Source organism: Anolis sagrei, chromosome 11, assembly GCF_037176765.1.
Source record: "Anolis sagrei isolate rAnoSag1 chromosome 11, rAnoSag1.mat, whole genome shotgun sequence".
Lineage (NCBI taxonomy): Eukaryota > Metazoa > Chordata > Lepidosauria > Squamata > Dactyloidae > Anolis > Anolis sagrei.
Genome location: NC_090031.1, coordinates 3871249 through 3887761, shown reverse-complemented (window position 1 = coordinate 3887761; position 16513 = coordinate 3871249). Strand labels below are relative to the sequence as shown.

At 38.6% G+C, this 16513-nt stretch overlaps 1 protein-coding gene across 1 annotated transcript; it reads left to right on the top strand.

Annotated features, from left to right (window-relative positions):
• Positions 1-524: 524 nt before the first annotated feature.
• UBAC1 (UBA domain containing 1) lies at positions 525-14751 on the top strand. Its single transcript, XM_060757499.2, has 10 exons — positions 525-732; positions 2615-2735; positions 5807-5880; positions 8968-9075; positions 9156-9258; positions 9745-9853; positions 9942-10200; positions 11417-11503; positions 11751-11889; positions 14205-14751. The coding sequence occupies exons 1-10, from the start codon at positions 595-597 to the stop codon at positions 14318-14320; spliced, it is 1254 nt and encodes a 417-aa protein (XP_060613482.2). The 5' UTR covers positions 525-594; the 3' UTR covers positions 14321-14751.
• The last annotated feature ends 1762 nt before the right edge of the window (positions 14752-16513 follow it).

Below are 16513 nucleotides of genomic sequence, written 5' to 3'. Positions count from 1 at the left end.
TTGCTCCTCCTCCTCTTGTTGTTGTTAGAAGGCTGAGTGGCTGACTTTTCCAAGTCAAGGGGAAAAAAAGTCGAATGGGAACACGGAAGTGTCATGTCTTAACACAAGACCTTACCTCTACAACTGGTTGGCAGTCTTTTGCAAGTCTATGAAAAAAAGAAGTCAAATGGGAACACGGAAGTGTTATGTCTTAACAAAAGACCCCAACCTCTACGACTGGTTGGCTGTCGTTTCCAAGTCTATGGGATGAAAAGTCGAATGGGAACTCGGAAGTGTCACATCTTAACAAAAGAAGTCTACCTCTATTTCTGTTTGGATATTTTTTTCCAAGTCTATGGAAAAAACAAGTCAAATGGGAACACGGAAGTGTTAGGTCTTAACAAAAGAACTCTATCTCTACGGTTGTTTGAGGGTCTTTTCCAAGTCTATGAAACCTCCACCTCTATAGAGAGATCTACTGAGTGCGTGACGTCACTTCCTGCAGAACGGGCGGCCCAAGACTACGACTCCCAGAAGGCGGTGCGGGCACTTCCGGCGGGGCCTTCCTTCCTGCCTGCCTTCCCTCAGCCGGCGGGCCGGGCGTCGGAGGCGGCGATGTTCGTCCAGGAGGAGAAGATCTTCGCGGCGAAGCTGCTGCGGCTCCGCATCTGCTCGCTGGAAGGCGCCGAGTGGCTGGAGGAGGTGCCCGAGGACACGGCCGTGGAGCGCCTCAAGGAGCGATGCCTCAAGCACGTAAGCCAGCGGCGGGCAAGGAGTGCGGCCTAGTCAGGCCTAGCTAGGCCCCAAGAGCCAACTCCAGGCCTCCGGGTGTTTTGGACTTCAACTCCCACAATTCCTAACAGCCTACCGGCTGTTAGGAATTGTGGGAGTTGAAGTCCAAAACACCCGGAGGCCTGGAGTTGGCCCAGGCCTGCAGTATCACTGTAGGTGAACTACAACTCTCAAAACTCAAGGCCAATCCCTCCCATCCATTTCTGTGGATGTGGGTGAACTACAACTCCCAGGAAGGAAGGCCAGTTCTTCCCAAATATCAGGTCATATCATCATTAAAGGAACAAATAGCCTTTGTAATAATAATAATAATAATAATAATAATAATGATTGAACTGCAAAAACTCTGGCACAAGCCAGTCAAGGTGGTCCCAGTGGTGATCAGTACACTGGGTACAGCGCCTAAAGACCTTGGCCTGCACTTAAACACGATCGGCGCTGATATCAGACCATATCATGATTAAAGGAACAGATAGCCTTTGTAGTAGTAGTGTAATAATAATACTAATAATAATGATTAAACTTCAAAGTCTGTGGCACAAGCCAATCAAGGTGGTCCCAGTGGAGATCGGCACACTGGTTGCAGTGCCTAAAGACCTTGGCCTGCACTTAAACACAATCAGCACTGAAATCAGGTCATATGATGAATAATAATAATAATAAAGATTGAACTGCAAAGACTGTGGCACAAGCCAGTCAAGGTGGTCCCAGTGGTGATCGGCACATCGGGTACAGCGCCTAAAGACCTTGGCCTGCACTTAAACACAAATTGGCGCTGATATCAGGCCATATCATGATTAAAGGAACAGATAGCCTTAATAATAATAATAATAATAATAATAATAAAGATCGAACTGCAAAGACTCTGGCACAAGCCAGTCAAGGTGGTCCCAGTGGTGATCGGCACACTGGGTGCAGCGCCTAAAGACCTTGGCCTGCACTTAAACACAATCGGCGCTGATATCAGGTCATATGATGATTAAAGGAACAGATAGCCTTAATAATAATAATAATAATAAAGATCGAACTGCAAAGACTCTGGCACAAGCCAGTCAAGGTGGTCCCAGTGGTGATGGACACACTGGGTGCAGTGCCTAAAGACCTTGGCCTGCACTTAAACACAATCGGCTCTGACAAAATTACCATCTGTCAGCTGCAAAAGGCCACCTTACTGGGATCTGCATGCATTATTTGCCGATACATCACACAGTCTCAGATACTTGGGAAGTGTCCAACATGGGATCCAGTGCAAAAGCCAGCAGAGTGATCTTGCCTGCTGTGGACTCATCTTGTTGTGTTAATAATAATAATAATAATAATAATAATAATAATAAATGGATACAAGGATTTAAAGATCAAACTGCAAAGACTCAGTCAAGGTGGTCCCAGTGGTGATCGGCACACAGGGTGCAGTGCCTAAAGACCTTGCCCTCCAACTAAAAACAATCTGCGCTGACAAAATCTGACAGCTGCAAAAGGCCACCCTACCTGGATCTGCACACATTATTCACTGATACATCACATAGTCCTGGACACTTGGGAAGTGTCCAGTGCATGATCCAATACAACAGCCAGCAGAGTGATCTTGTTTGCTGTGTACTGATCCTGTTGTGTATCAAATACTAATAGAAACCCCAGGGGCCAGTCAGTCCAACCCCCTTTATTCTGCCATGCAAGAAAAGCACCCCCCAAAATATGGCCACCCAGCCTTTGCAATAGTAATAATTTTAGAAACACCCAATTATTCGCCCTTCTCCCAATTTTGTAATAATAATAATGATGATGATTTTATTTCTTACCCACCTCTCCTTTTGATTCCTTTCTCTCCCCCCCCCCCCCCAAGTGTGTCCCTGGAAGCCTGGAGGACCCCAAATGCGTCACGCACCATAAGCTGATCCACGCGGCTTCAGAGAAGGTGCTGAGCGACACCAAAACGGTGCTGGAGGAGAACGTCCAAGACAGAGGTACATGGAGAAGCAGCTTCAGGAGCTCCTCTTTGAGGGGCGTCACCTCTCATTTAATGGCCATGGCTCAATGCTATACCATCCTGGGATTTGTAGTTTGGTGAGGCATCTGCACCCTTTGGCAGAGAAGCCTCAAGGCCATGCAAAACGACATTCCCTGTGACATCATAACATCAAACCAGGGCATTTAAAGTGCATTCATTCCATGGTATAGATGCACCCCAAGGTTTTCCTTTCTATGGCTAAAAGTTTGGATACCCTAACATTTGTGTTTTTAAAGAAGGAGTCCTAAGTATAATAATAATAATAATAATAATAATAATAATAATAATAATAATAAGTATGCCGCACCTCTAATGTGGCTAAATTACAAAGAGGGTCCTTTTTTAATGCTATTTATTTATTATGTCAGGAGCAAATGGAGAATACAGTTGTAATGCATACAAAAACCACAAACAAAGTTTGGCATTGTACTAAATTAGCTTTGACCACTTGCCTCCGATGTCACTGTGAGAAGGAAGTTTCTCATTCGGTATTGGTCATGGCTTGAGTTCCCTGGTTTTCACCTGCCACTTTTGGACTCTTACTTGCTGAGGTGTTCCTGCGAGTATCACTGTAGCTCTTAGAAAGCTATTTCTTGATTTGGCGTGCTAGCTGAGATGTGAACCGATGATGGGCTGGAGATGTCTCTGCCTTGGTCCTTTCATTATTGGCTGCTACTTCCCAATGGGTATCAGGTGGTGCAATACCAGCTAAACAGTATAATTTCTCCAGTGGCGTAGGGCGTAGACATCCTATGATACTGCGGCATGTCTCATTAAGAGCCACATCCACTGTTTTAGCGTGGTGAGATGTGTTCCACACAGGACATGCGTATCCAGCAGCATAGCAAAGAGCAAAGGCAGATGCCTTCACTGTGTCTGGTTGTGATCCCCAGGTTGTGCCAGTCAGCTTTTTTGTGATATTATTTTTAGCACCCACTTTTTGCTTGATAGTCAAGCAGTACTTCTTATAAGTCTGAGCACAATCCAGAGTGACTCCCAGGTATGTTGGTGTGTTGCAATGCTCCAGTAGGATTCCATCCCAGTTAATCCTCAGAGCTTGAGATGCTTATCTGTTCTTGAGATGAAAAGCACACGTTTGCATTTTAGATGGATTAGGAATCAGCTAGTTTTTCCTGTAATAGGCAGTAAGAGCACCTAGAGCTTTGGAGAGCTTCTGTTCAACCATTTCAAAGCTCCCTGCTTGAGTGGTGATGGCACGATCGTCAGCATATATTGAACTCTGTCCCTTCTGGCAGTGGCTGGTCATTTCTGTAAATGTTGAACATGGATGGTGCAAGCACGCTCCCCAGAGGCAGGCCGTTCTTCTGTTTTTGCCATTTGCTTCTCTGGCCTTGGAACTCAACAAAAAAGCTCCTGTTCTGTAGCAGAATAAATACTAATAATAATAATATTGTTGTGAGCTGCTCCGAGTCCCCTTGGGGAAATGGAGTAGGATAAAAATAACATTTATTATCATTATTCTCCTCTACAAACTTCATTTTTCTGACACAAACTATTGGTTGAGACTCAATGAGATGTTCATCGAAAAACTAGAGCAGAAGGTGCTGTAGCAGGATGTCACTCCCGCAAAAACAAAGAGTTTTTCCAGTTTCATAAACTTTTCCCATATTTTGATGATAGAACCAATTAGGAAACGGCATTTATAACCCGGCAACAAAAATCATGGTACATAGTGTTATATTTATATATTATACTATATATTATTGCATTGCTTATATGATATTTATGTTAATATATTGTAGTATATTATAGTATATATTCTCCGCACCCCAGCATAGTTAACCTGCTCTGTGGAACACTTCTGGTCCTAAGTGTTTTGGATATGGAAGACTCAAAGCTGTATTTAATTAATTCACCCATATTTATTTATTTACGACAGTTATATGCCGCCCTTCTCACCCCGAAGGGGACTCAGTGCGGCTTACAAGATATATATACATACAATATATTAAATTATTAGCATAGTACAATGTTATATATTACTATATTGTACTACACCATTATATTGTAATATTATTTGTAATATTACATGCAATATAAAATATACAATTATATATTTATATAATTATAATTATATAATTGTATTATTAGTAGTAGTATTATATTGTATTACATTATAATATTATAAATTGTATTACATTATATTATAATATTATATTATTAGCATAGTAAAACATCAGTATTATATATTGCTATATTGTACTATACCATTATATTGTAATATTGTATTGTAGTTTTATATTGTATTACATTATTATAAATTGTATTACATTATATTATAATATTATATTATTAGCTTAGTAAAATATCAGCATTATATTTTACTGTATTGTACTATACTATTATATTGTAATGTTATATTGTAGTATTATATTGTATTGCATTATATTATAATATTATATTATTAGCATAGTAAAATATCAGTATTATATATTACTATATTGTACTGTACCATTATATTGTAAAATTATATTGTAGTATTATATTGTATTACATTATAATATTGTAAATTGTATTACATTACATTATAATATTATATTATTAGCATAGTAAAATATCAGTATTATGTATTATAATATTGTACTATACCATTATATTGTAATATTATATTGTAGTATTATATTGTATTACATTATAATATTATAAATTGTATTACATTATATTACATTATAATATTATTAGCATAGTAAAATATCAGTATTATATATTACTATATTGTACTATACCATTATATTGTAATATTATTAGTAATATTACATGTAATATAATATATATAATTATTTTATATTACAAACAATATAAAATATACAATTATTTTATATTACAGACGATATAAAATATATAATTATTTTATATTACAAATTGTAGTGCTGTTATTCAACTTTATCAACCATGGTAACTTCCTATGGAATCATGGGATTGACAGGAAAGGGAAGGGAGATGTAACAACCTCTCTTTGATATCCCACATCCTGTTTATGTTTGTGTTATTGTTTTGCCTTCTCAGATGTGTTGGTGCTGGTGAGGAAAAGAGCGCCCCCGGCTCCCCCCAAAATGGCGGACGTTTCGGCGGAAGAGAAAGTGAGTCTGGGATTTAGGATTTTTAGTGGACCCCATGTTGAGCATGAGCCAAGAGTGTGATGGGGCGACAGAAATGACAAACACAGTTTTTTAACATGTAATTTTGATGATGTTGCTTGTTTATGTTTTTGGTTTTATTTTGATGCAATATATTGTCCAGGCTTGGCCCCAAGTAAACCACTCCGAGTCCCCATTGGGAAGATGGTGGCGGGGTATAAATAAAGTTTATTATATTATTATAGGCTGCATCTAGAAGAAGATAGTGTCCATATTTATTTATTTGCTTTATTTCTATACCGCATTTTTCAGCCCTTAACAGGCGACTCAATGCGGTTTACATGGTACAATTATCAAACAGTGTCAGTGCAATTAAACACATGGTGGGAAATCCTGGTTGCACTCTGTTCTGCTTTGATCCGACCTTGACTTGGAATAATCCCGATCTACCTATCAAATGTTTCTCTCAGTCATTATCTTCTTCTCTCCCAATAATACTTATGGCTGGATGGTTGGGCTGTGCAAAATTATTGTTAGTTGTCGTAAGTCGGATAAAATTTGTTCCAATTCATATTTACAACACAATATCCGACGTGCCGAAAACTCAAGAACCAAAACTTTTCGTTTGCGTTTTGTAAACATTGCAAGCCTCCCAAAGTCAGTTCCATGTTTAGCGCAAGGAAACAAAGCAAAGCCAAAAAGGCCACCTTTCCTCTTTAGATAATGGAGGGAAATAGCAGAGTTTGCTGGGGAAAAAACGGAGAAAGCACAGAATTCTGGGAAATGTAGTTTAAGAAGGCAAGGAGCCCTATGCCAGTTTTGGCAAAATGATATAAATAAAGTTTTTAGTAGGTTTTTTCGGGCTATATAGCCATGGTCTAGAGGCATTCTCTCCTGATGTTTCGCCTGCATCTATGGCAAGCATCCTCACTACCTCTGAGGATGCTTGCCATAGATGCAGGCGAAATGTCAGGAGAGAATGCCTCTAGACCTTGGCCATATAGCCTGAAAAAACCTACAACAACCCAGTGATTCCGGCCATGAAAGCCTTCGACAATACAAAGTTTTTAGTAGTAGTAGTAGAAGCAGTACTACTGCGAAAACATGCAAATGTGAGTAGATCAATAGGTACCGGTCCGGTGGGAAGGTAACGGCGCTCTATGCAGTCATGCCAGCCATGTGGCTTTGGAGGTGTCTACAGAGAACGCTGGCTCTTTGGCTTGGAAATGGAGATGAGCACCACACCCCAGAGTCGGACACAACTGGACTTAATGTCAAGGGAAAACCTTGACCTAACCTAGTAGCAGTGCAGTAAATAACAACAACAACAACAACAATAATTGACTCAATAGAACTATGGGTTCAAATGACAAGAGAGGAGATTCCATTGAACACAAGGAAGAACTTCCTGAGTGTAAGAAGAGCTGTTATGTAGTGGAACTCTCTGCCTCAGAGTCCGGTGGAAACTCCTTCCTTGGAAGCTTTTAAACAGGCTGGATGGCCATCTGTAGGGGGTTCTTTGATTGTGCCTTTCCTACATAGCAAGGGGTTGGACTAGATGGTCCATGTGGTCTCTTCCAACTCTATTATTCTAGGCAGGAAAAGCACCATCAAATCCCTCCTGACAGATGGCCATCCAATCCCTAAAAGTGAATGAAGTGTTGATTCCCCCTTTTGCACCAGAGGAAGGAAGTCACCTTCAAGGCTTCCCCTCTGGAGCCATCTGAGCGCATAGTTCATGTGTGTGCGGCCGCATTGGCCTGCAGCCTCTTGCGTGTTCCTATTTCGGACAAGGGCCGTCACTCTGGAGTGCTATCTTTAGTCGGCTGCTGGCAAGCTTCCCTTTTTGCCTGGCTTGACCTCTAAAAGGGTTTGTCCTTTCTTCTCCATATGTGAAACGAAACTTGGGAGACCTTTTTCAATCTGACTAATATGATGTATAGTTTATCATCTGTGCTTTTCACAAGATATCCGCAATCCCAACACCTATATGTGATATATATGTATGTATGTGTACATGTATATGTATGTATGTATGTATGTATGTATATATATATATATATATATATATATATATATGTACTAGCCATCCCCTGCCACGCATTGCTGTGGCACAGTCTGTGTATATGTGCTTTATGTGTGTATGTTGGTGTATATATTTGTGTTTATTTGTGTTTGCGCATATATTTTTATTTATTTATTTATATTATTTATTATTTATATATGTAGTTTTGCGCATGTGTTGTAGTGTATTTTTGATTTTTTGGTCTTTTTAAGTCCCTTCTGCTGTGTTTTTCGGTGTTTTTATGAGTGATGGTCACTCGTTGGCCTGAGAGGTGTCTTGTATCCAAATTTGGTGTCAATTTGTCCAGTGGTTTTTGAGTTATACTAATCCCACAAACGAACATTATGCTTTTATTTTTATACTAGCTGCCCCCTGCCACACGTTGCTGTGGCCCACATGGGGGTTCTGTATGGGAAGTTTGGCCCAATTCTATCGTTGGTGGGATTCAGAATGCTCTGTGGTTGTAGGTGAACTATAAATCCCAGAAACTACGACTCTCAAATGTCAAGATTCTATTTTCCCGAAACTCTGTCATTGTTCACATTTGGACATATTGAGTATTCATGTAGAGTTTGGTCCAGATCCATCGTTGTTTGAGTCCACAGTGCTCTCTGGGTGTAGGTGAACTACAACTCCAAAACCAAAGGACACTGCCCACCAAACCCTTCCAGTAGTTTCTGTTAGTCATGAGAGAACTGTGTGCCAAGTTTGGTTCAATTCCATCGTTGGTGGGGTTCAGAATATTCTTTGATTTTAGGTAAACTATAAATCCCAGCAACTACAACTTCCAAATGACAAAATCAATTTTTTTAGTGAAGGACATACATTGGGTTGTTAGGTGTCTTGTGTCCAAATTTGGTGTCAATTCGTCCAGTGGTTTTTGAGTTCTGTTAATCCCACAAACGAAAATTACATTTTTATTTAGATAGATTGTATTACATTATATGCTTCTCCTTCCCCCCACACACACACATATATTGAACCTGGTCTGTGCCTGGATGTAATGCCTCTCCTTCCTCTTCCAGCGGAAGCAGGAGCAGAAAGCGCCCGACAAGGAGGCCATTTTGAAAGCCACTACCAGCCTCCCGTCCCATAGCGTGGACCGCAGCGTGGCTCACCACAACATGCGAGATGTGAGTATGAGAATGTTGACGATATGCACGACCAGACATTTTGTCGACGGTCTCCAACAACGTCCCCTCCTTCCTTCCAGTTCCAGACCGAACTCCGGAAGATCTTAGTCTCGCTGATCGAAGTTGCCCAGAAGCTGTTGGCGCTGAACCCGGACGCGGTGGAGCTCTTCAAGAAGGCAAACGGTACAGGGCAGCCTCTAATCCCAAAGGCTCAAAACAATATTTGTAATCCAAACAGGAGGCAGGGAAACAAGCTACAGGCCCAAGAACAGAGCTCCCAAGACAGTCAACTTGACACATGAAAATCCAGTGTTGATCTCCCCACCAAACATTCCTTAAGAATACTCCTTCTTGCCCATGACATTAACCTTTCTCATACCTGGGTTCCCTTTGCTTATCTTCCAGTCTCAGGGAACACTGGGTTTGTCTCTCTTTTGCACTATCCCTTCTGATCTGTAAACAATGGGTTATCGGTAACCCTTCTTTCAGAGTCAATCCCTGGGAATCATTGCCTGTTTCCCCGATAACATTCCCATCATCCCAAAAAACACTTTCCCCAACAGAAGCACCAGGCTCAACCAGAAAATCCTCATCCTTAGAGGCTCCACAGGCCTCAGCAGACGTAGGTCTCCTAATGCCCTGCCCTGACCTGCCCCTCTTTGTCTGCAGCCATGTTGGACGAAGACGAGGACGACCGGGTGGACGAGATCGCCTTGCGCCAGCTGACGGAGATGGGCTTCCCGGAGAGCCGGGCCATCAAGGCCCTTCGCTTGAACCAGTAAGTGGAAAGGGCCACTCCGTGACGTTCGGGTCTCCACTCGTGGATTTGCAGTTTGAGTGACGCATGTGACCCTCCGCCATTGCAGCATGTCTGTGACGCAGGCCATGGAGTGGCTGATTGAACATGCCGACGACCCCGCAGTTGACGCCCCTTTGCCGGGTCAGCAGCCCTCAGCGGCTGAGGAGAACCACGCCAACGGTGCCGGGACCTCCTCCTCCTCCTTGTCTGTGGGGCAAGCGTCCGGTGGGGCCGGCCCCGAGTCGAGCCAAGAGGAGCCCAAGGACGAGCTGACGGAGATCTTCAAGAAAATCCGCCGGAAAAGAGAGTTCCGCCCCGACCCCCGGGTACGTCCAGACATATCTCGGCATTAATATGTATCTTTTATAGAACTACATTTTACTATGTGTATTTGTAGAATTTTTGCAGTGTTTGTATGTTTCGACTTTGCTGTGACTTGCCTCGAGCCACAAGGAGAGACCGATAAGAAATAAAATTATTATTAATATTAATATTTGTATTATATACATGTATTTTATTATATTGATTTCCATATATAGATATTTGGAAAAATGCTTATTTGTATGTATGTGTATATATGCCCACACACAAATATATGCATAGACATGGTTTTCCAAATTTATATTATATTTCCAAATTTATATTATTATTATATTTCCACATTTATAAACCGCTCTGAGTTGCCTGAGGGTTGAGAAGAGCGCTATACAAATATAGTAAATAAATAAATATTATATTATATTATATTATATTATATTATAGTATATTATAGTATATTATATTATATTATATTATATTATATTATATTATATTGTAGGTTTTCCATATATATATATATATGAAAAAATGCTTATATGTGCGCGTGCGCACACACACACATATATATATTAAAATGATAATAAAATGTAATATATATATTTGAAAATTTGCCTATATACATATACACACACATCCACACACACATTTTTCCAAATATATATTATGTTATGTTATATTATATTATATTATATTATATTATAGGTTTTACATATATACACACACACATACTCACGCGCACACACATATATATATACACTTAGTTTTCCAAATGTGTGTTATATGATATTCTATAGTTTGTTTATATATATATATATATATATATATGTACTGTATATATGGAAAAATTGCTTATTTGTGTGTGTGTGTGGTTTTTCCAAAAGATACTATCTTTATACCCCGCTTTCTCTCTCTACAAAAATGACTAAAAGCGGCTCATAATGAAAACCAATTTAATACCATTTAAAATACAGATTAAAATCTGTACTAAATGCATATTAAAAATCATAATAAAATTTCTAATAAATACAGATTAAAATACATTATAAATTCAGATTAAAAACCTAATAAACACAGAACTGAAATTCATAATAAATCAATATTAAAATACATCATAAAATAATCACATCACAACCTGTCCACCCCTGGACCTCTCAAATCCCAATTTAACTGTTCTGTCGGCCAGTTAAAAATAAATAAGCCAAACTGCTTTTGTGATGGTTCCAGGCCGTCGTTGCCTTGATGGAGATGGGCTTCGACGAGAGAGAAGTGGTGGACGCCCTCCGAGTCAACAACAACCAGCAGAATGCCGCTGTGAGTATCCTCTCTCGATGCGAGGTGAACTATAACTCCCACCACCCAGGGTGTTTTCCCTCCAAACTACTCCCAATATTTTAATCAGCTCGTGATGGGCCTGCGTGTCAAGTTTGGTCCAGATCCGTCGTCAGTCAGTGGGGTTCACAGTGCTCTATGGATGCAGGGTGAACTACAACTCTCAAAATTTAGGCTGATCCTGGGGTTTGTTTTATTATTCTTATTGTTATTATTATTTATTTCTCAGTGTGAGTGGCTGCTGGGCGACCGGAAGCCCACCCCGGAGGATCTGGACAAAGGCATCGACCCCGCCAGCCCCCTCTTCCAAGCCATTTTGGAAAACCCAGTGGTGCAGCTGGGACTCACCAACCCCAAAACACTCCTGGGTAAGTGCCGCTTAGGATCCTAGGGCTGGGAGAGGGCCCCCCAGGGCCATCTAGACCTTCCCCTATTCAGCAGGACACAATTCAACCCCTCCTGGCAGATGACCATGCAGTCACAGACAAGAGACTGACAGATATGTGGGAACAATATTGGCCTTTTTTCGCTGCAGCATCAGATTGTTGGCTCATCTATGTCCTCTGTTATATATTTGTTTTGATGGAGCCTAGCATCGCATTAGCCTTTTTGGCTGCAGCATCACGGTCTCGACTCACGTTCAGCTTGTAGTATTCTAAGAACATAATAACAACAACAGTAGTAATTTATTTATATTTATTTATTTATGACATTATTTATTTATTCACCCCAAAGGGGATTCAGAGCGGCTTACAAGATATATATACATACAATATACTATGTTATTAGCATAGTACAATATCAGTATTAAATATTACTATATTTTACTGCACCATTATATTGAAATATTATTAGTAATATTACATGTAATATAAATATATAATTATATTATTAGTGTTAGTATTATATTGCATCACATTGTATTAATGGAGCCTACATTTATTATTATTATTTGTCAAGTAGGTGTCAATTATCTATTATTATTAATAATAATAATATTATTATAATTATTTATACCCCGGTTTATCTCCTATCTTATCTTTTTGTATTGATGCAGCCTAGCATCGCATTGGCCTTTTTGGCTGCAGAATCACACTCTTGACTCACATTTAGCTTGTGGTCTACTAAGAAATAATAATAATAATAATAATAATAATAATAATAATAATAATCACACAGTCCTAGATGCTTGGGAAGTGCTCAACTTGTGATTTTGTGATACGAAATCCAGCATATAGATCTCGTTTGCTGTGACATACTGTGCTTTTGTGTCAGTAAAATAATAATAATAATAACAACAACAATAACTGTATTGTTGGAGCCTACATTTATTATTATTATTATTATTGTTATTGTTATTATTATTACTCTTGTTTGTCAGGCCTAATATCGCATTGGCCTTTTTCGCTGCAGCATCACACTCTTGACTCACATTTATCTTGTGGTCTGCCAAGAAATAATAATAACGATAATTGTATTGATGGAGCCTAGAATAATAATAATAATAATAATAATAATAACAATTATTATTATTATTATTATTATTATTGTCATGCCAGGTGTCAGTTATGTATATCCTAAATTATGTATTTGTATTGATGCAGTTTAGGATGGCATTGGCCTTTGCTGCAGCATCATACTCTTGATGTTTAGCTTGTTGTATACTAAGACATGCTATTAATAAATAATAATAATAATAATAATAATAATAATAATAATAGTGTATTGCTGGAACCTACATCTATCATTATTACTATTATCATTATATTATTATTATGTTTCAAGCCCGATGTCAGTCATCTATGTCCTATATTATCGATTTGTATTGATGGAGCCTAGCATCGCATTGGCCTTTTTAGCTGCAGCATCACACTTTTGACTCACGTTCAGCTTGTAATACACTAAGACGTAATATTTATTTATTTATGACGTTTATATTTATAATAATAATAATAATGTTGATGATGATAATAAGTCAAGCCTGGTGTCAGTCATCTATGTCTTGTGTTATTATATATTTGTATTGATGCAGCTCAGGATCGCATTGGCCTTTTTGGCTGCAGCATCACACTCTTGACTCATGTTCAGCTTGTAATATGCCAAATCATAATAATGGTGGTAATAATAATAAGTCAAGCCAGGTGTCAGTCATCTATATCTTGTATTATTATATATTTGTATTGATGCAGCTTAGGATCGCATTGGCCTTTTTGGCTGCAGCATCACACTCTCAACTCATGTCCAGCTTGTAATATGCTAAGGTGTAATAATTATATATTTTATTTATTTATTTACGACATTTATATTTAGAATAATGATAATAATAATGATAATAATAAGTCTGGTGTCAGTCATCTATATCTTGTATTATATATTTGTATTGACGCAGTTTAGGATTGCATTGGCCTTTTTAGCTGCAGCATCACACTTTTGACTCATGTTCAGTTTATAATATGATAAGACCTAATGATGATAATAATAATAATAATAATAATAACAACTCAAGCCTGGTGTCAGTCATCTATGTCCTATATTATATATTTGTGTTGATGCAGCTCAGGATCGCATTGGCCTTTTTTGCTGCAGCATCACACTCTTGACTCATGTTCAGCTTATAATATGATAAAACCTAATAATGATGATGATATTAATAATAATAAGTCAAGCCTTTCTCTCACCGCAGCCTTTGAAGACATGCTGGAAAACCCGTTGAACAGCACGCAATGGATGAACGACCCCGAAACGGGGCCCGTCATGCTGCAAATCTCCCGCATCTTCCAGACGTTGAACCGCACGTAGGAACCGAGGGCGGAAAAGCCCGATTCATATCCGCTGTGCCATTTTTGAAGGACTTTCCCTCCTTTTGGGGGAGGGCAGAAATCCGTGTGTTGGGTGTGTCATTATTATTATTATTATTACGATAATTATTTTATCCCTCTCCCTCCATTACGAACTTTTTGTTTCCGTTTGCAGTGTGGCTTTCATTTTCCTTTGAGCAGAAAAGGGCCCGAAAAAAAGTAGATCTTTTTGGGATTCATAGTTCAACGGAGGAGGCCCTGGTTGTACTATACATCCCAATTCAGGGCCACGCTTTTAAACTCTTGGAGCGTGGCCACGTCGTCGGCGTTCAAGCCAGTTCCGTTTGGGGATCGATTAAAAGCAGGCAGTATTTGGAATGTCTTCTTCAGCTGTGTCTGTGTTGAAAATGCAGAAGGCTTTTTAAAACCGGATTTTTGTGTGCGTTGTTTTATTATTATTATTACTATGTTATTAAATGGGGAACAAAGGAGTGAATTAACCCCTCGTACAGGATCAAGTCACAGGGAGAAGCCAGGAATACATTTATTATTGTTGTTATTTCATCAATTCTAAAAAGGTAAAGGTTTCCCCCTTTACCTCTGGGGGTTGGTGCTCATCTCTAAGACGAAGAGCCGGCGTTGTCCATAGACACCTCCACTGGCAGGACTGCATGGAGCGCCGTTACCTTCCTGCCGGAGCAGTACCTATTCCATCTACTCCCATTTACATGTTTTCAAACTGCTAGGTTGGCAGAAGCTGGGGCTAACAGTGGGAGCTCACCCTACTCTCTGGATTTGAACTACAGACCTTTAGGACAACTATTTCATCAGCTCATTAGTTTAATCTGCTGCACCACTGATACTAAGAAGCCCTTATTTATTCCAATATAAACATCTCCAAAAAATGAGATTCACAGGTACTTTTGGAAACAGAAATACAGCTTTTTTCTGTTTTGATGATACTGAAATTAGTGAGTGCCTTAGAACTGATGAAATAAAGTATTATTATTATTATTATTATTCCAAGAGTAAAAGAGAGAGGGGTCCAGGGGACACTTCCACCTTGTCTCCTGTGCTATTCTAATATAATACAGTGTAATATAATATATTGTCTATACAGATAATATTTATAATATTATAATGTAATGCAATATAATACTAATAATAATTTAATTATAAATTTATATTACATGTAATATTACTAATAATACAATATAATGGTATAGTACAATAGAGTAATATTTAATACTGATGTTGTACTATGTCGATAATATAATAGTATATTGTATGTATATATACCTTGTAAGCTACTCTGAGTCCCCTTCAGGATGAGACTGGCGGCATATAAATTTCATAAATAAATAAAAAGCAGGGATATTATTATTATTATTATTATTACAATATAATGGTATAGTACAACGTAGTAATCTGTAATACTAATATTATGCTATTATAATAATATAATGTTTTTTATTTACATATTACTTGTAAGCTGCTCTGAGTCCCCTTCGGGGTGAGAAGGGCGGCATATAAATGTCATAAATAAATAAATAATATCCTACTTTTAAAAAACTATTATTTTAATTATTATTCTAAGAGAGTTAAAAGTTATTAATGTCGTCATCATCCTTTTTCCTCTCTTAGAAGAGATGGAATTATTAAAAGCAAAGCTTATTATTATTATTATTCTATGATTAAAAGCAGATTGTCGTTAATAATAATATTTTGCTTTTTACTACTACTAATAATAATTTAATTTACCATGTGTAAATTAAAACCTAAGACATAATAAACCTCAAAAACAGAATTAAATACAGGACTACGATGAAAAAGCTGTTAAAATACATTAAACTCTTGCAATTAAATTTAGGACTATTAATTTTTTTTAAAAAAAAACCCCATTAAAATAGAAATAGAAATGCAGCACCCCCCTAGGCTCAGTTATTAAGTGGGAAAATATCTTTAAAACCAAATAGGGAAAGGAATAAATCTGGTTTAAAATTAGCAAGAGGGCGCAATGCTCGGTGTGTCCACATAGTATTACACATAGTAGTCCTGGGCAGAGAGATACCCCATAGGCGTCAATAGAGGTGCACAATACCAAGGGGGCGCAATGCTCAATGTGTCCCCCGGAGGGCGGCAAAGGATTGCACATCCTGGACAGAGAGATGCCCCATACTTACTTCTTACTTTA